This window comes from Phyllopteryx taeniolatus, chromosome 14 (assembly GCF_024500385.1).
Source record: "Phyllopteryx taeniolatus isolate TA_2022b chromosome 14, UOR_Ptae_1.2, whole genome shotgun sequence".
In the NCBI taxonomy this organism is placed as follows: Eukaryota; Metazoa; Chordata; class Actinopteri; order Syngnathiformes; family Syngnathidae; genus Phyllopteryx; species Phyllopteryx taeniolatus.
The window spans coordinates 6,506,866-6,527,268 of record NC_084515.1 but is presented as its reverse complement, the minus strand read 5'-3'; the positions used below and the strand labels follow the sequence as shown (position 1 = coordinate 6,527,268).

Here is a 20,403-nt window from a genome sequence, read left to right as displayed (position 1 = left end):
TTCTTTATCTGCAGTAAAATGAAAGTTTCCCACCTTTTTTTTTTTTCAACAATCTCTTGAATTATGTTGTGTGCCCCGCCCAGTCATATTTTTTTCATGGGTGGGCACGCAGCTAAATTTGTAAAACCCGCCATAAAGCTCAAGTTAAAATTTGAACGCTGAGTAAGTTATCATTTAAAGTGAGTCGGTTTCACTCTTTAATCGCTTATACTGTATGGTACTAACTTCAATCTCAAAATTTCAACTCTACAAAATGTTAAAGAACAATATGAGGGACACCTTTTCGACTCACCTCACACACAACCAGAATGGATTTAAGAAATAAAGCCATTTGTTGCAGATCCAAATTCTAATTGTACCATGTTAATGCCACTGTGCCAGCCACTAGTCATTACAGTGCATGTAAATATGTGCACATGCAAGTTAAATGCTGACTCGGGAGGAAATGGAATTGGGACTAAAATATATATTTTATAAAATATGGTGAATATTTGTCAAAATACTAAAATAGGTCTTAAACTATGGCATGCGTAAGAGGGATGTCGCCTCTACTGAAAACGCATACCATCTCTTTAAAAGCAATCATTCATTCATTTTCTATTCAAATTAAACACGGTTTGACTCACAGTGTTGGAGAGGTGATCTAAGGCCTTGATGTGAAGCAGCTCATCATAGATGATCTCTAGGTCATCGCCTGTCCTCTGACCCGGCCTGCACACACAGTCAGAGGGTAGTCACAATTAAGTCACCAAAAAGATGGCATGCATGTCGTCGCCTCTTATACAGCTGTGAAGGAAGCACATATTCATCAACTCGAGTCATTTTGATGTATTGCTCAGTATCAAAGAAAGGTTAATGCTTGATTGACATTTGTAAAACTAGCCTATTACATACACAGGCCTTTCTTTCTACAGTGCAACCAGTTGCAAATACGTAGCATTAGTATCTAAATGCAACAATGGACTGTTACTTACGACTTCCTGAGGATCATGCGCAGCAGTGCATCTGGTCCAATCTGAGCGAGGAAGAGAATGGTCTCTGGCAGTTCCTCTTCACTCTCCCGCTTCTCCTCCTCACTTGGCAACGGCGTGTCCTCTTCTTCGTCATCGAGAAAGCGGTAGAACAGGTACTTGTCCTGGAAACCCAGCTCCTGGTCCACTGGAGAGAGAACGAGATCACAAAAGCACTCTTTTACACACAAAAAAAAGCAAGCCTCATAATAATTATTACCAACTCTTCATTTTACTTACCGTAAGTGTTGATCATGTGAATCAAGTGCATGCCACTGACTTAGATTAAGTCTATATTTTATATTAATGATCCGAAACATCTAATTAATTTCCATCTCTATCAATATTGTCTTCTTACGGTGGCACTTCAAAACATATGAGTCACATATTTGCCTTTAGACTCCCAGGTAAGCTGAAGCTGAAACTGCATAAAACGACTAATGATTTTTTTGTAGCCCAATATAATGTGATGAAAGTCGAGTCAGCACAGTACAGCTGTCTGCTCTCAACCCTTTTTTTTTTTTTTAAACATGGACCAGTTCGACGTAAAAACACAGTATTTCGACAGATAGGCATAGAAATACATTAACCGTCGATGCAAAATAGTATAGTTGACTAGTCGACTGATCGTACAAAGCCCCACGTACAGTACACTATCTTTCCTCAGTTAGTTGAAAAACAAACAACATATATTCGGTACAATGGTACAATGTAATGAGAGCCAGTGCAAGAACTCACAAATCACAAATTCTGCCATTACAAAAATAATAAATGCTCAGTTTTGATTGACTACGCATCATAAGGAGAGGCATTTGTCATATTTTCAATTTACATTTATTTTGTTTATTAGCGAGAGCTCTTGGGATGATGCAGTACAGTTATAAAACACTGCAAACTACAACCACAATAATAAACAAAAAAGTTCATGTGAGCATCTCCCTGACAATGTCAATCCAAATTGTCTAACACTGGATGTCATTTGATTCTTTCTTATGTTTTGGCCAGTAATGACAAAGAAAGTAATAGCGAATGAGAAAATGTTGAATACCGTGACTCAGCACCTGATCTTCAAGCAGTGCCTGCCACATGCCAACAGCATGGGAACGAGTGAGAACACATGCACTCTGCAGCACAAGCCAGTCCACCAGCTCTGTGCCCACACAGCATTGTCTGCAAGACACGTTGACACTCCGTGAGCCTCCAACAAGGAGAGCGAGAGAATAACACTTTTTTTTTAAAAATATAATCACCTGTACGTCTTGAGGTGATATTTCCTGTCGCGTATCATGTGAGGGGCTCTGGACAGGATGGCGTTGCGGAGAACCTTACCCGCTCTCTGTAGCTTCTCTGTGGGAATCTATAAAACACCAGAGAGGCACAGCAGATGAAGTGATACAACTGAAATCCAGCATTTAACTGTCGGCTATATAAACAAAAAAAAATCTATTAAAAACTAGCTTGAATATACATGAATGAATGAATGAAATGTATTCAGCGTGGATACAATTTATCTGTATCAAAACCTAAAGTTTTCATACTTATGTTATTTATTTCCAATTAATTTTGCTAAGAATATATCACAATCTCATGGCGTGTGGAAAAATAATCCCTATTGTTCAACAAAATGTGTTTTATTGAACAAAGCTGAATAAACAGATTTCATTCAGACTGCAATCCGCTATACTGTATCCAAAACATCACATGACCAAACCCGGAAAATAGGATAGAAGACTTCCTGTGTATGCTATGCTAACAAATTGTTTGAAGCCTAACTTGCTAAAATGTTGTTTACTTTATGGCTGGTGTCTTTGTACAAAAGTTAGATACATATATATAATTTATTTAAATACAAATACTATATCTGAAAACACGAACATAGCAAACATTATTGTCATCTTTGGTGGCTCTGTGGTGACATTTTCTGTTCAAGAAAAGACACTGTAGACATTTAAAGTTCCTACGGGGTTTTGTCCCGGTCGAGTTCGCCAATAACCCGAGCCGGGAGGAAGTACTTCGACGTGCTTTGCCGAATGCGGAAGTAGGTTCCGCATATGCCGGATAGGCAGCAATTTTAATTTAAAAGGGAAAATCGTGACGATTGTTTTCTTTCTATTGTGAATGAAGATGTCCTTGCTTTTAACTGTATTCAGATCTTGAGGGATTGCAGCTGTTCATTCATTACTTTCACAGGTTTTGAAGCCTCGGTTGAGCTTTGTGCTACACATGCATGATAGATGCAAGAAAAAAGTGCACAAGTCCACACCTGCATCTACCGGAGTAGATGTGCGGACGCTCACACTGGCCACGCATCAAAACAACAAAGGAAGATGCACTAATTAGGCCGGTAGGATCTTTCTCCCATCTGCATGCATTAACTAGTATTAGCATAACCAGAGAGGATCACAGTGATGAATCATCACTCGTCTCTGCGGAGAGAACACACACACACACACACACACACACACTACTATTCTGGCATTGTATTTCATTCACAGACATGCACTATGCAGTGGTGCACAATGTTGCTATTTTTACTACCCTCTCAAAACTCCATCTGTATTACTTTTGACACAAACAAATGTGTAGGCTAAATGGGGAAACAGCATATTTGCCCTTGGGGAAGTAAACATTTCTATAAAACAGTTTACTTATGGATCATGTGGACCATGCAGATTTTCAGCTTGAAACATTGAGTAGTTACCTTATTGTGAGTTTTGTTTGCAGAGTCTGAGTTCATGCGGTCTTTGTCTGCAAGTCCTAAAAAAAATAAAAACAGCCTTATAAGCTTAGATGGGTTTTACAAGATGCAGACATTTCTCACAAACAATGACAGTACATGACAGTCAGTACAATACATGCACATTAACTACAGTGATGCGGTGCCTTGCCATACAAGTGTCCTGACCTACAAGCTTTTCGAGTTATGAACCATTGTTCGGCTGATTTCTTTCTTTTTTTTGCTTTGACTTACAAGCAAAAACTTGAGATATGAACGCTGGATGATGGCAGTGAATTCAACTCAGTTCACAGATAGCAGCAGTTTGGCAGATTGTAAGCAACTATCAAAAAAGAATCTTCAAGGTGTTGAGTTTAATTAAACAGAGAATTAAACGTGTATTAAAAACAACCACATACTGTAGCTTTGCCTTCAAAGTCCGCTAGCCTGATGCTAACACACAATAGGAAATGCCATAAACAGGCTATTCCGGTGTTATAAACCTTTAAGCAACGGCTTTTTGAACACAAACAGTGGAGGAACACATGTAGAAGGGTAACATATCAATACTTACAGGCATATATTCTTTAACCTCCGTTAAGAACGACTAATATTATTGCCTTACTTAGGAGCTGAGACCATCTCCTGGTACAGTATATCCACATGTCTGTATTATACTGCCACCAGGTGGGCAACGTGCACACACCAGAAGGAGTAGCACAATGTCCACTGACTTGAAGCAAAAAATATCCCCAAAACTGTTTCATTTGTATTTAATTTTGTCATTACAGAATGATGTTATAAAGTACAATGTTATAGAGTGCTATTGTTCTTATTTAAAAACACTAACAGCATTTTGGATTTTTTTTGAGGAAGCTGGAATGGATCAATGGCATTTGCATTCATTACGCTGGGAAAAGATAATTTGCTGTACGTGTGTTTTGATTTACAAGCATGGTCACGGAACGAATTAAACTAGTATCTCAAGACACCACTGTAATTTGGGTAGTACTACATCACCAGACTATCAGGTTCAGTAAGGAAGCACATCCGTAACATCTATAATCAGTAACATCTGCGTGTTTACTCACTGTCATTGTTGGATCCACTCTCCATTGCACCATAAGGAGGGGCCAACAGTCCAGCCAGGCTCTGACGATGCTTCTACACAACCAAACACACGCAAGTACGTATCATCACATTTGGTTTAACCCACACAAAACCAATTTAATTCCTCTTTTGGACCCAGATTTTCAAACACATGTATTTCCATAACATAGATCCACATTTAGATATACAGTAAAATCAATGGTGACCACAAGAGACCACCCAATGAAAACTGACACGCAACATGTTTTGGCTCCTGACAAGTTTGCGAATGTATCCTCTGCTATGCGTCATCATCATCCATTCAATCTGTCTCATTCACACACACTTGTCAAAACAAACACACACAGACACCACTATGTCAAAACAAAGCCCTTTGTATTGCAGAGCTCATTCAGATGCCGAACTCCTAGCATACAGTGTAATTCAGATTGAATGGGTAGATGTTTTATTTTAAGGCCACAAATTGTGTTGGCGCGTCTAGTTCTGGAAAAAAAAAACACATCAGGTAAGTGAGCCTGAACGTGTCGCTGCTTCTTTCACAAGGTCCTTACCAAGAACCCATGTATTCTGTGCACACAACCCCACACAGACACACACTTCGAAACAAAAACAGACAGCGTCAAATACACACACACAGCCAAATAGAAATAGTATAATAATCCAAAAGTGCAAAACAAAATTTTGCGGAATAGAACAAACATAAACAAAACAGAGAGCTACAGGCGATAATTCAGACTCACCTGACTAAGCGCCCAAATTTTGTCTAATAGTGGAAGAACTAAAACCCCTGAGACCTGCCCTCTGCTCCTTTACGACTCTCGCACGCCGCTCGATTACGTCGTACGCTACACAAGCTGCTCGCCTCCTTTCTTTCTCTCGCTCGTTCTTTCCCTCTCTCTCTCTCCCTCCCTCTCTCTACCACTCTCCTGCTGTGACCGAGCCAAGAACCCGACCACTTTGATCCGAGTCTTTCTATTACGGAGCTACTCTTGAGGGTGAAGGGGAAAGAAAAGGGGTAATGAGGGTGAGGAGGATGGAGCCAGAGGCAGGGAGAAAGGACACAACACAAGAGAAAGGAAGTGAGTAAGATAAACGTAAAGGAATAAAAGGACTAAATGGGTCCATATAGAAACAATGAATTTAACTAATTATTTTATTTAAGTGTGATATAAACAGCAAATTGTTCAACATTTACACATCTTGTTTGTTCGTATCGTTTCGGCACGGTAAGAATGATGCATCAGTGTTGGGTTCTTTTAATCTGTCTTCAAACAAACACATGACTGCCTTCATCCTGTTTGTGTAACACACAAACACACACACACACGTAAGACAAAGAGCCTTTTGCAACGACGTGAATAAGATGGAAACGAGCACAACCTCGGGCTACGATTCCTGCTTTACATCCTTAAAATACGTGGCACAGGAGAGAGCTGAGTGAGTGCACTTAACTCCCGAAGCAAGCCATGTGATAACAGAATAAACGTTCTCAGAACCAACTTTGGTCTTATATCACAAAGTGATAACAGCAGGATCCAGTAGAGCTTCCTTTTACGAAAGTGATAATAATACACTTATATAAATAATAATAATAATAATAATGATAATAAAGCACTTTTGTTGCATATGTCTACTATTTTCATTTGTTAAGTACAGTTTAGTTGTATTTAACATTCAAGAGCAATACATTGGAATGTAATCTTTTTGACATGTATTTAGGTCCAATTAACTTTTACGTGTAATACATTTTAATTGAATCATTATTTACGTACATAAGCAGTGTTAATGTTCAATATGTACATGGGTTTTCACGGGCTTACAATAATGTTACATTTCTTTATTAGGAATAAGATCTCTGCCTAGTTATTCATGAACACTTGGGCCTACTCGCTACTATAATTTAATGTTGGTCATTTTGTTAGTGCTTGGAGAGCCAAGTATAGTTTCAGCTGATATTCGGTGTAAAAGGTTTGAGAACCACGCATTTACAGTATATTACAGGTGTCAAACTTAAGGCCCAGGGGCCAGATCCATTCAACCACATCATTTTGTCTGCCCCACTAAAGCAAATCATATCTTTCTCAAATCTGTATGAGAATTGTAAATAGTCGTCACTTTTTTTTAATAACTTGAGATATTGCACGCCCTTATTAAAATTAAATGAACAATAACTGAACAAATTATGTTGCTTGACTTCTGATTTCAAAACTAGTTATGCATCAATTTGTTGTGTGTATGTAATAATATGATGAGGCAATTACACGTTTTGACAGTCATAACAGCCCTCCGAGGGAAACCAGAACTACAATGTGGCCCGTGACAAAAATGAGTTTGACAGCCCTAATTTTAGATGGTGCAAAATAATAAAATAAACAGCAGGATGGCCACTCACAGCGTCTTGAATAGTGACAGTGAATTTATAGTGCAGAGCAGTGCTCTGCCAAGGACAAGCAACCTTGTGAATGGAGAAGCCTTAGGGAGGCCAAAACTCAACAAGGAGTCCCACAGAGAGCCTGCTACTACTGCATAGAGCCTACATGGAGGGGGCTGGCCGAGAAAGAAAAGGATAAATGTTCAGTTTTACACGTTTGTTTCACAGTTAGCGCCCCGGGACCCTTAACAGGATAAGCGGTGTTGAGAATGGATGGAAGGATGTTTTACAGTTAAAACTGAAACATTTCAACGGAATCAAGAGAAAACATCCATCCATCCATCCATTTTCTGAGCCGCTTCTCCTCACTAGGGTCGCGGACGTGCTGGAGCCCATCCCAGCTGTCATCGGGCAGGAGGCGGGGTACACCCTGAACTGGTTGCCAGCCAATCGCACGGCACATACAAACAAACAACCATTCGCACTCACAGTCACACCTATGGGCAATTTAGAGTCACCAATTGATGCATGTTTTTGGGTTGTGGGAGGAAACCAGAGTGCCTGGAGAAAACCCACACAGGCACGGGGAGAACATGCAAACTCCACACAGGCGGGGCCGGGGATTGAACCCCGATCCTCAGAACTGTGAGGCAGACGCTCTAACCAGTCGTCCACCGTGCCGCCCAACAGATAAATTAGATAAAATTCAATGGAAAAAACAACAGAAAATTGAAGGAAAAAATACAACAGAATCAACAACAGAAAGGGACATGAAATAGGCGCCTGTGAGTTGGCAGCGTCTTTACAACAGCTCCGTTACTTATTTATTTTACGCTTTCCACCCTTTTTGAGTCGTGCTGAGCTGTTTGCAATATTGCACCCTTTTGGCTGTTGTATTTTACTGAGCGGAGAATATCGCGCAATTGAACCTTCGCTGTTTGTCAACATTGCTAAGACCACGAGGAACTGTGCCCTAACATGGAGTTGGCCGACGTCCATTTGGCGAAGAATGTAGTCAGTCATATCAAATCTCATTACTAAATCTGCCTTTTACCATATCTGAAGAACATATCCAGGGTGAAGGCTTGCATGTGTCAAGCAGATCAGGAGAAGCTCATCCATGCTTTGATCTCAAGTAGACTTGACTATTGTAAAGGTCTTCTGACTGGACTCCCCCAAAAGAGCATTAAACAGCTGCAGCTCATTCAGAATGCTGCAGCTCGGGTTCTGACCAGAACAAAGAGGTCAGAGCATATTACTCCAATTCTAAAGTCTTTACACTGGCTTCCAGTCAGCTTTAGAATAGATTTTAAAGTTCTGCTACTGGTCTATAAATCACTAAACGGTTAAAGTCCTGAATGCATGAATGAAATGCTAATAGAATATAAACCCAATAGGGCTGTGAGATTGACAGACTCAGGTCAAATAGTGGAGCAGAGAGTCCAAAGCAAACATGGTGAAGCAGCATTTAGCATCCTGCACACAAATGGAATAAGTTGAAGCAGAAGTGACGTCAGCCCCAAGTGTGCATGTTTTTAAGTCCAGGTTAAAAACTCTTCTTTTTCCATGCTTTTTTGAGCATTTCCACTTTTAAATGATATTTCTTGCATTGTATGCTCTATTAATTGTAGTTTTATTTTATTTAAAAAAACAATTTCTCTTTGTTTTAAATGTGTGTAAGCGGTTTTTTCTTTGTTTTTAAATGCTTTTAATCATGTAAAGCACATTAAGTTACCTTGTGTATGAAATGCGCTATATAAATAAATTTGCTTTGCTTTGCTGTTGATGGACAGCCCTCTCGTGGTTAAAAAGCAGTACAAGCTTGTCTGAACATCTCTCGTCTAAAGAAATGCTTCCACAAGCATTTTGGAAACATCCGGTCTTGCATCTCTCACACACAGCATCTCACCTCCCAGAGGGTCTTAAACTCCCTCTGTTCAATTCGAAGTAGCTCGCTGGTCTCTCTGCTGATGATGGTCGCGTGACGCGGCGTGTTGTCCAGGATGGACTCTCCAAAGGCCGTCCCGATCCCCAGTGTACAGATGGTGACTGCATCCTACGCACAAGAAAACACAATACTGTTTTATTATTTTTTTATTTGTAGATTATTAAAGACAAAGTATCTATATTATGTGAACATTGTGATGCGACACAACAGCAAAGTGGTGTTTTCATCAACAAATTGAAAAGTCCCAACTAATGTAAATGCATTCACAAATGAAGGACAGAAAAATTGATTTTCCTGTAAATATCTCTCAGTGCTGGACATAATTGAAAAGGCTAGAGGCACGCAGTCTACACGTTGTATCCTGAAATTATTCCGAATGCTATAAAAATGTCCAAACTGACATTTCAAATATAGACACTGAATCTAGGCCACCAAGTGGGCTGCATTCGTGAAAACGACCATTCAAAATGGATGGACTTTGTTATCTTAGCCTTTTACTGAACAAATCCTCTAATTCCTTTCTCATGTGTCAGTCATCTACCCATACAGTGCATCCGGAAATTATTCACAGCGCATCACTTTTTATATTTTACATTTTCTTATGTAAGAGCCTTATTTCAAAATTTATTAAATTCATTTTTTGCCTCAAAATTCCACACACGAAACCCATAATGACAATATGAAATAATTTATATATTAAAAATAAAAATCACGTGTAGATACAGTAACTAATCACAGCCTTTGCCATGAAGCTCACAATTGAGCTCAGGTTCATACGGTTTCCAGAACGCGCTTGACCTCAGACTGGGACGTCGTTTCAGCAGGAAAATGACCCTGAGCGTGCAGCCAAGATATCCAAGGAGGACAACAGTGTGAATGTTCTTGAGCAGCCCAGCCAGAGCCCAGACTTGAATCTGATTGGAGATCTCTGATAACATTTGAAAATTACTGTGTACAGTCACTCCCCATCCAACCTGATGGAGCTTGAGAGGTATGCCAAAGAGGGATGGGCAAAACTGCACAAAGATACTGTAGGTGTGCCAAGCTTTTCATATCATATACTTTGAGGTTGTAATTGCTGCCATCAACTACGTAATTATTGAGCAGTATTTGTGTACATTCTTACATTTTAATTTTTAATAAATGTGCAAAAAATATATGTTGTCATTATGGCGTATTACATATAGAATTTAGAAGGGGAAAAAATAAATCAATTTTGTAAGAAAGATCATAATAAAATGTGGAAAACGTACAGCTTTGAATACTTTGCTACCCTATAGTCAAAACTTAAAAACATGAGCTCACATAAAAAAATCCTTGTCAGCGGCCACAAAGATTATGAGGATGTTACATTGAAAAACAAGAAACAATCATAAAACGCTATATAGCATAATTTTCTAAGTGATTATTAACTTACTGTTACCAAATCATTAAAAATACCAATGTGCTTGCTAAATATTGTGTGTGTTCTTCTTTTCCAAAAACGTTCAAATATGACTGAGGCAATTATGCGGTTAAGCTAACAAAATGTGAAAAGAGCTTTCAATGAACACCTCGTAAAATGAATCACTTTTTATGTGTGGTTTCAACATGTTTTGGCCAATGAGCGCCTTTCTGGATCTTACCTGGTGGTTGGCCGTTTCTGACACTTTGACATCCAGAGAGCCAGACAGAACGGCATACCAGCTGGTGCCAATGTCTCCTTGTCGAAACACTGTAACGACATATAGCTTGTTCAGGGTAAAACTAGAACGACATGGTTGTAGTGACCACAATGTGAACTTCGAATAAAAGGCTAGACAGATTACTGTAGCTGCAGGTCGGTCATTAACACTGCAAACGTATTGCTTCAATTTGGCCGCTGTAGGCTACACATAGACAGGCTTACCCCAGCCTGCGGGCTTCTCTACCGATCGATTGCGAGGGACTCGTCGTGGATGCTCGGCTGTCAAAGCCCGAGAGCCTATCTGCCGAGCCCGGGGCGAGCGGCAACTCCTTCCCGCTCGCTGAACTACCCCTCAGTAGCAGCGAGAGAGAAATCTAACCATACAATTACAAACCTGATATAGTATAACCTTATATAGTACCTTATATATAGTAGACGTTTTAACAGCGCATGCATATCTACCTTTCTCGCTTAAATGTCACGTTAACATTTTTTTTTTTTTTTTTAATCACGGCCTTTGCGATTTGAAAATTGCACTCTATTACATTGCGTTGTTGGTTTGAATTCGATTAATCGTTCATCCCTACTACATTTCCCATCATTCCCCAAGAACACCACGCCTCATACCTACCCTGCATCTCTTCTACAGAGGACGACACCACAGGGGGGCAAAAAATCCCTAAACACCAATGATTGACATCATGATCAATAGAAAAATATTTCATGTAGCTTTTTTTTTTGTGGTGTTTTGTTGCCTGTGTGCCCCCACATGACAGTGTTCACACAATGTATGGTTGCATTTATTTGTGAGGTGTGACTGTTTACATACATGTGATGCCTTTCTCCAGACATTCATAGAAGGCACAGGTGCAGATCTGCACCAAGAGTGGAGGTGGAAACTTGGTAAAGGCTTTAACTTCTTTCAGTCTGGTCAGAATAATATCCACATCCTCTCCTGAGCGCTCCGAGGGCCTAAAAAAGAAAAAAAAGAAGTCAGCATGCTCGAGAGTCTAGACTCTAGAAAAGAATTATCTTGAATCTGGAGCACAGGTCTCAAACTCAAGGAGGCCCCGGGGCCAGATCCGGCCCGCCACAAGATTTTATGTGGCCCGCAAATGCAAAATCATGTGTGTCAACTTCCAGGATTCTTGTTAAAATCTGTACCAAAATTTCCAATTGTCATATATCATAAATGATAACGTTGCGATATTGTAAGCATTTTTGTGTTACCAAACATTAATAAGAGTTGAAAAACCCATTACCCTTGATTTCTGATTCCAAAACTAGTTCATACATTTCGTGTGTAAATATGATGAGGCGATTAAAGATTTTTATGGTTTCACAGTCATAACGGCCCTCTGAGGGAAACCGGAACTACAATTTGGCCCGTGACAAAAATTTCTTTGACACCCCTGAGTCAGAGCATTTTTTATTAAAGCTGTAGAACTTTGGAATGCCCTGCCCACGGAAATTAGAGCAGCTACCTCTGTAAATGTTTAAATCTCCATTTAAGAATTATTTCTACACTCACGTTGGGGTAAACCACATCCTCAACCTCTGACATCTGGATTTTGGGTTGTTTTACTGCCGCTTCTCCTCTTTTCTCACACAATGACATGGCATTGAATTTTCTGAACTCTGGGCCTGTGAAGCCTTTAGAGATTTTTCGGAGATTATGGGCTGCGTACATAAACTTGATTTGATAAACACATGGCTGTGCACAGAGATGAGCGACAATGCTGAATAATAGCAAAACAACTCGAATGTTAAACACTGGTGCTTTGGCTCAAAAGGTTTCAGCATTAGCTTTATGGCTTTAGTCTTACTCAGTCTCCATTGTCTGAGCTCAAACAGTAGGGAGTTGCAGGCGTTCCTTCTCATCGCAGACCTCCCACAGGGCGTTGATGTAGGATCTCATTTAGTACTGCTTCTATTTCTAATGCTCTTAATTCAGAGCGCAACACATCTCGTGGAGACCTGAGAGCACACTCAAGTTTGATCAGAGAGTGCCAACATTCTGTTCAACAATGTGGTGTAAAAAATACAACACAAAGCCAAAGCCACTGCGAGTAATACGCACGCTACGTCACCCATTCAATTGTTTTTTTTTCTTGCTAGTGACTCATCCATGCATGTGTGCCGCTCAAAAAGGAAGCACTGAGAGCTTTCTTTTTCCTCTCCTCCAACCTCTTCTTCCACTAAATATCGCTCTAATCCCCACTTTTCTCGTACCACAAATCAAGCAAGATGAAAACGGAACCAGTGACTTTTCCTCTCCATTACTGCCATATTCACTTTTACTTTTCCATCCTTTTACTACCCACCTCGAACACAACCTCACGTGCTCTCCTTCCATTAATGTCTGCTATGCAAGCTCTCAGGCACACTGATGATTCTCCCATTTCACACAAATAACACGTTTGTGTTCCTAAGCAGTTGTTTGTCCTCTGTCCTCAAGGGAGCTACCCGGAGATGAACACAGACCCCGCCAAAAGGGGCTAAGGTGCACAACGGGCCCTCTAGTCCTGCAACATTTGCCATGAGCTCAGGGATATTACCGCTATGTCTTTTTTAGTCCGTGACTCACCCTCACACCATCATCCGGATGCCTGCGGCTTGTGTCCTCAAGGCACAGACAGAGCAATGCATTTCAGTGAAAACTGGGGTTAATGGTTTAGACAGGTGGAGACAGTGAGGAGACGGACCGCTTGACTTCTCAGGGTCAAAGGGCTCGCAGCGGCAACACCCTTCACCTATCCATCGGGAGTCAAAGTGTCATAATCCGTCAGCGATTATTGTCTAGTTAACAGCACGTCGTGTCCTTTTGAGGTCATCGTCCTGTTCTTCTCTGCTCCCTGTGCCTGTCCAAAGCAATCTGCCGCACCCTTCATGTTGTGAGGCGGATGCGACCGGAGAACTCGGCGCTTCATCTCCGGCAAGCCCTCCTCCTTGACCCGCCCAACCTCCTACATCTCAAGACAGCAGAGATTCCCATTTTCAACCACACACATGCACACAGTCAACACATGATTGACAGTAGCAATCCACCACCTTGGTGAACTCAGAAGAAAAGAGAGAAATCAGAAAGCCCTGCAAGTTGTTTTGCTCTTAAACGAAACATCGAATAGAAAGATTTGTTCCTTACAGACAACTAAAACACAGTGTCACCTTTGTCTTATGACAGCTGTGCATAGTCTACCTCTCTCCTGCTGCATGTACTTGTAGCAATGAACCAATGAAAAACGTTTTATAATTGCATATTTTGAAGGACTATCTCCAATCACTGCCAGAACTGTTCTTCAAACACTTACTCCCACTACAGACCATATCTCCCCTATTGACTTTGTTTTGAAAACGGGCAGAGGAGAGCGAATATGACACGTTTTAATTAATCTATTGCCAACAACCTTGGATAGGGAACGTATTTTCTTTACGCAGATGACTGACAATTAGAGACATTTTCTCTGAACCGGGATTTATACAGGTCAAAATCAGATCACTAAAATAGCAATTAAACTCTGAATTCAATATAAAACATCAATGCAATGGCATGACATGAACATATTTGCAACTCCAGTATCCATATTCATTCATTCATGTTCGCACATTCTTTTAAGTCTACTATTCAAAAAGTACACAGTAAAACACACAGTCATGTGTGTGGAATGTTTTCTTCAGATCGTTCACTGTTGAAAAAACATTTCCCCTTGCATACATTGTTAATGGACCCTCGGAAAGCGACCTTACTTCATAAGAGTCTGCCAAGTAGAATGGCAAACAATCACAGACTGATACGCTACTGTAGTAGGGACTCTCAACAACCGTCTGTGCCTTCACAAACCTGTGAAACTGTAAACAACAGTGAATATGAATCAGTATAAACACAGTTGTAAAAAAGTCAAAATATTTGAATGACATTTTTGTTCCAGTTTGTTACGCTGAACTTAATGCAACCCTAAAGAGTCATACGCCGTGCCTTCATTTTACCGCAGAAACATGACCTTAAACCTCAATTAGCATTAGGGCAGAGTACTACTGTGTGTGTTGACAGGACCAACTACGACCCCCCCTGAGGCTTGACGGCAAAAAAATAATCAGACCGTTTCTCATAGTTCACAATCAAGTGCAATGAATGTCCAAGGACAGATACAGTATATGGGAGAAGGTCATGTTTTAACCTCTGGAGTCTTGTCACTGTCTTCCTCCATCATTAATGTTCACAGGAACACATCAACAGTCAGCGTAGATGAAATGCTCCCAATTGCACACTGCCGGATTGTGATTGAATAAGAGGTCCATGAGTGAGGAGCACTGAGTGACGCACAATGAGATCCCATCCGATCTAATCTCACGACTGAGTCTGGCCTCACTGGCGCCTATCTGTTACCCCCAGCAAGACTGCTTCTGCTGCTGGAAATATGATTCCATATTCAAAACCAGGATGAAATACAGTACTTTGGCATCCCATGAAATGTGTAAACAGTTCAAGACCAAGTTGGTTGAGTTGGTGAAGTCAACCTGGCAATTTACCATCTATGGAGGTAGTGTTTGAAGCGTAATGTAATAGTCATTGTAAACACATTTGTATAAAGAAGCTGTCTTTATTATTACTGCTGAGTTCTATGTAAAAGCTAAAATGCAGATAAACACTTCTATTATTCTCTGATGCTGCAATTTTGCAGGCATCTCTGTAAAAGAGACTAGTGTGTGTATACTGCAGCTCATCCATCCTGAACAATATTCTGTCTTGTTCGTTGACCGAATCCGTAAAGGAACCATCCATCCATCCATTTTCTGAGCCGCTTCTCCTCACTAGGGTCGCGGGCGTGCTAGAGCCTATCCCAGCTATCATCGGGCAGGAGGCGGGGTACACCCTGAACTGGTTGCCAGCCAATCGCAGGGCACATAGAAACAAACAACCATGCGTACTCACATTCACGTCTATTGGCAATTTAGAATTGTCAATTAACCTACCATGCATGTTTTTGGGATGTGGGAGGAAACCAGAGTGTCCGGAGAAAACCCACGCAGGCACGGGGAGAACATGCAAACTCCACACAAGCGGGGCCGGGGATTGAACCCGGGTCCCCAGAACTGTGAGCCAGACGCTCTAACCAGTCGTCCACCGTGCCGCCTGAAGAAACCATCCATCCATCCATTATCTGAGCCGCTTCTCCTCACTAGGGTCGCGGGCGTGCTGGAGCCTATCCCAGCTGTCATCGGGCAGGAGGCAGGGTACACCCTGAACTGGTTGCCAGCCAATCGCAGGGCACATTGAAACAAACAACCATTCGCACTCACAGTCATGCCTACGGGCAATTTAGAGTCTCCAATTAATGCATGTTTTTGGGATGTGGGAGGAAACTGGAGTGCCCGGAGAAAACCCACGCAGGCACGGGGAGAACATGCAAACTCCACACAGGCGGGGACGGGGATTGAACCCCGCACCTCAGAACTGTGAGGTTGACGCTCTAACCAGTCGACCACCGTGCCGCCCTGAAGGAACCGACTTCGCCTAAATATGTTCAAACTGGCAATCGGTAGTATGACGGTTCAGATAGATTTCTTTCGTGCGTCTCAAGCAGGGATCAGCCTGTGACTGACTGGTGACCAGAACAGGGTGTATTCCAGGGGTGGGCAAACTACGGCCCGCGGGCCACATCAGGCCCGTTGATCCTTTCAATCCGGCCCGCCAAAGATTGGTACAGAACCGCCCAAATCATATTAAAATCATGACTACATTCATTTGACCTTGTCCTGTAATACCGAGTGGTTCCACCAGGTTGTGCTGTAATGCCCAGTGGTTCCACCAGGTAGCGCAGTAGGTACAGTGATACATTGACTTGACTTTGCCCGTTCTGTTTTTACTCTGCTACTGCTCTGAACGCTTCTACAACCATGAGTGGGCCAAAGAAATGAAAAGTCAACAGTGAGTGCCGAGTGTTTAATATAGAATGGACTACTAAATACCTTATCACTGAAGTCCGGTCAAAGGCTGTATGTCTAATTTGTTAAGAAACCGTTGCAGTTTTAGAGGAATATAACGTCAGCCGTCACTTTTCTACCAAGCATGCTGAATATGCGAGCAGCCAATCAACGCAGGAACCTATGGCTACGGTTCAGCGGTTAAAATTAAACTTGCGGGCTCAGCAAAACACCTTAATTTGACAAACTGCCATCCAAGATTCAGTCACGCGAGACCCTGAAACAGTGCCACGGGAGCTGCAGATGGACCTGCTTGATCTCCAATGTGATACTGTCTTAAAAGAGAAGTTCAACTCTCAAACTGGATGAGTTTTATGTTTCATTAAGCGCAGACAAATTTCCAAAAATCTGGAAGATGGCACAGAGGATGCTGGGGGTGTTTGGCACTACATATGTGTGTGAACAAACTTTTAGTGTGGTGAACACCAACAAAACATCCTACAGATCCCAGCTGAGTGATGAACACTTCAGATGTGTTCTGAGAATTGCCACAACAAAACCAACACCAGACTTTGATGCATAATAATAAATAAAAGGTGATCAACAAAACAACGCTGTTCCCATTAAAAGTAAAGCTAAGTATTAACACTACAATGACTTTATGATATATGTAATCATCTGGTCCTGGCTTGGGCCACCTGTCAAATTTTAAAAGTCAATGTGGCCCCTGAGCCAAAAAGTTGGCCCACCCCTGGCGTAGTCTGTCTTTTTCCTTATGTCAGGTGGGATGTGCACCTACCCCTACAATGACCACAACAGAACAAGCCGTATGGGAATTTAATGAATTGATAAAAATGCTATTAAAATGTAAAAAATTTTTGGTGCACAATAGCATTCAGTTTAATGCTCAATTCTCAGCACAATGGTTTGGTGGTTTGCACGTCTGCCTCATAGTACTGAGCTTCGTGGTTCAAACCTCTGCTCCGGAGTTCTGGGTACTCGGGCTTCCTCCCACATTGCAAAAACGTGCATGTTAGGGTCATGGAAGTCTCTAAATTGTCCTTAGGTGTGAGTGTGACTACTTGAATGCGTCTGTCTGTATGTGCCCTGCGATTGACTGGTGACCAGTCCAGGGTGTACCCTGCCTCTCGCCCAAAGTCACCTGGGATATGCTCCAGCTGCTCCACCACGACCTGAGTGCACATTAAAGTGTCACACTGTAGAACATGAATGGCTCAATGAATGCTCAATTCCCATACTATCTGTTAGTTGTTGCTGAGTCGTGTCTTCTGCAGAGGTAACGATGACAAGATGGGTGGCTGACGTTGCTCATGGTGACATGGGGATGTGTCATCACGAGGTGTGTAGAATATGAGTGGGTGTGAGAGCTGTGGGGTGCACCCCTTTCTTTCTTTGTTCCAGGTATGGAGAGCCTCCAGTGAGTAGGACTCAGCAGTCCTTGCTACGTGCATTTGTTTATGCCTAATAAGCAGCTTGAATTGGAAACCGTAGCTGGTGGGTGGTCATGATTTAAGAGTCTCAAATGAGACGTGCAAAGTAGAATGCTGACAGACCGTTAGAAACGCGCATACGTGCCAAAATGCTCTTAAACTTGCATCTATCGCTCTTCGAGTAAAGCTCAGACATCAGAGCATGTGCATCGTGCAACAACGTGTGCAGTGCAGTATATGCTCCTCGAAGCCACCGCTGCCTCAGACGCTTTACTAAAACAGAATCTCTAGACAGTTACCATGTGAAGTGTGCATCCGGCTTTACTATGACTGACAATTCGCTATACATGGACTGAAATAGCAATTAATTGCAGACCTACACTACACACACGCGCGCAGCGATCGCCGGTTCTGATCAGTCACGCCAAATCGGTTCAATGAGTCAGGCCCCCAGGGGTGGAGGGGGAGGTAGCGGGGGAGACCACCGTCCCAGCCTTGGTGACTGACGCGCGGTGTAGGACGGGGCGCCCACCTCTTGTCCAGACAGCAGATCCACTCGGCCGATGGAGACAGGTTGGGTGACGCTTGCAACGCGACCATCCTTCCTTCCTTCCGATGTGATATTCTCGGCGGAGGCTGAGATGCTTCCCGGTCGTCGGTTAATATATGCGAGCTCTGGTTGCGGCCCCTCCCGCTCTGCTGGCGTGGAGCCGCCTCACACAGCTGCACAATGCTACACAATGCTGCACGATGCTGCACAATACTGCACGATGCTGCACAATACTGCTTGCTGCCTTCAGAGCCGCGGCGTCATGCACTTGACTTGTGTCAGTCTGAGTGGGCAGCTGGAGGGCATCAAAGCTACAACAATAACATATGCACTAAAGACAAATGCAGTCAAAACAAAAAGCTATCGGATGAAACAAACCAGGCATAATGTGAGCTACACCCGCACTGGCTGCCCAGCTCATGAGATCCGACCCAAGACAAGAAATTCTGCCTTGCAATGTCCGTAATTGTCAGTGTCAGAAAGGTACTCATTTCACTACGGGCACAGCAATTCATTGATTAATCGGCAATTCATTGATTATTATCAACTTAAGTGGAAACCTTTAAGAACCGATTCATCGTTTCGAGGCATCGACTTAAAATTGTCCAGTTCCTCAGAATTTCAGCCTCTCAACAGTAAATAACGCTCAGATTGCTGTAGTCCTCAATGAAAGCGGACTGATTATATCAGTTATATATGTTGGGATTAATATTTTTCATTAGCTATTTGTTTTTGTTGTCCTATTAGCAGTGGTTGGAAGTAACAAACATTTTGTTACTGCGCTTAAGTAGATTTTTCAGGTACTGTATCTCTATCGGCGGCACGGTGGACGACTGGTTAGAGCGTCAGCCTCACAGTTCTGAGGTGCGGGGTTCAATCCCCGTCTGTGAGGAGTTTGCATATTCTCCCGTGCCTGTGTGGGTTTTCTCCAGGCACTCCGGTTTCCTCCCACATCCCAAAAACATGCATTAATTGGTGACTCTAAATTGCCCGTAGGCATGACTGTGAGTGCGAATGGTTGTTTGTTTGTATGTGCCCTGCGATTGGCTGGCAACCAGTTCAGGGTGTACCCCGCCTCCTGCCCGATGACAGCAGATAGGCTCCAGCACGCCCGCGACCCTAGTGAGGAGAAAATGGATGGATGGATGTATCTCTATTTTACTTATTTATTTTTCAGATTACTTTTTACCTTTACGCCCTATATTTGAAAACAGATATCTGTCCTTTTTCATTACTTTCTCAAAATAGGCATGATACTTTATTCAATCTCCACGCATGGAGATGCAAAAAGTAAAAAGAGAAGTCAAACAACTCATAAGATTTTGATGAATTTATTGAAATCTTAAAAAAAAAACTGTTGTTGAATGTTCTATCGGGATAAATAAAGGGTAAATAAATCAAAACCAGGACGCATTAAAGAGAAGAAAGATAATCCCCATCCAGTGCCTTATTTAAAAAAAAATTATGTTGTAATGTACAAGAAATGTTCCTTCTAATCGGTAAAAAAATACATACAAGTAAGGTTTTTTTTTTCAGCTGTTATCGTTTGGTTAATTTAAAATTTTTATATACTTTTGGTAAACTACTCAGGAGAAAATATCTGTAGGATAAAACTGAGTGTTTTTTCCATAGAATATGAACACCACTTTTGTCAGT

General features: G+C 41.9%; 1 protein-coding gene across 2 annotated transcripts in view; it reads right to left on the bottom strand.

Moving 5' to 3' along the window:
• LOC133488788 (rap guanine nucleotide exchange factor 4-like) overlaps positions 1-19,226 on the bottom strand; it is a 29,047-nt gene extending 9,821 nt beyond the window's left edge. The window contains exons 1-10 of one of the 2 annotated variants that reach the window (XM_061797118.1): positions 18,730-19,226; positions 11,651-11,793; positions 10,781-10,869; positions 9,117-9,263; positions 4,818-4,890; positions 3,712-3,767; positions 2,261-2,367; positions 2,059-2,180; positions 975-1,158; positions 627-711 (exon numbers count right to left, since the gene is read on the bottom strand). In XM_061797118.1, the coding sequence (XP_061653102.1) occupies positions 627-711; positions 975-1,158; positions 2,059-2,180; positions 2,261-2,367; positions 3,712-3,767; positions 4,818-4,890; positions 9,117-9,263; positions 10,781-10,869; positions 11,651-11,793; positions 18,730-18,797 (1,074 nt within the window). In that variant the 5' untranslated portion in view covers positions 18,798-19,226. Of the gene's footprint in view, positions 1-626; positions 712-974; positions 1,159-2,058; positions 2,181-2,260; positions 2,368-3,711; positions 3,768-4,817; positions 4,891-5,576; positions 5,695-9,116; positions 9,264-10,780; positions 10,870-11,650; positions 11,794-18,729 lie in introns of those variants that run through there. The other variant, XM_061797119.1, reaches the window with a different exon arrangement.
• Positions 19,227-20,403: the final 1,177 nt, after the last annotated feature.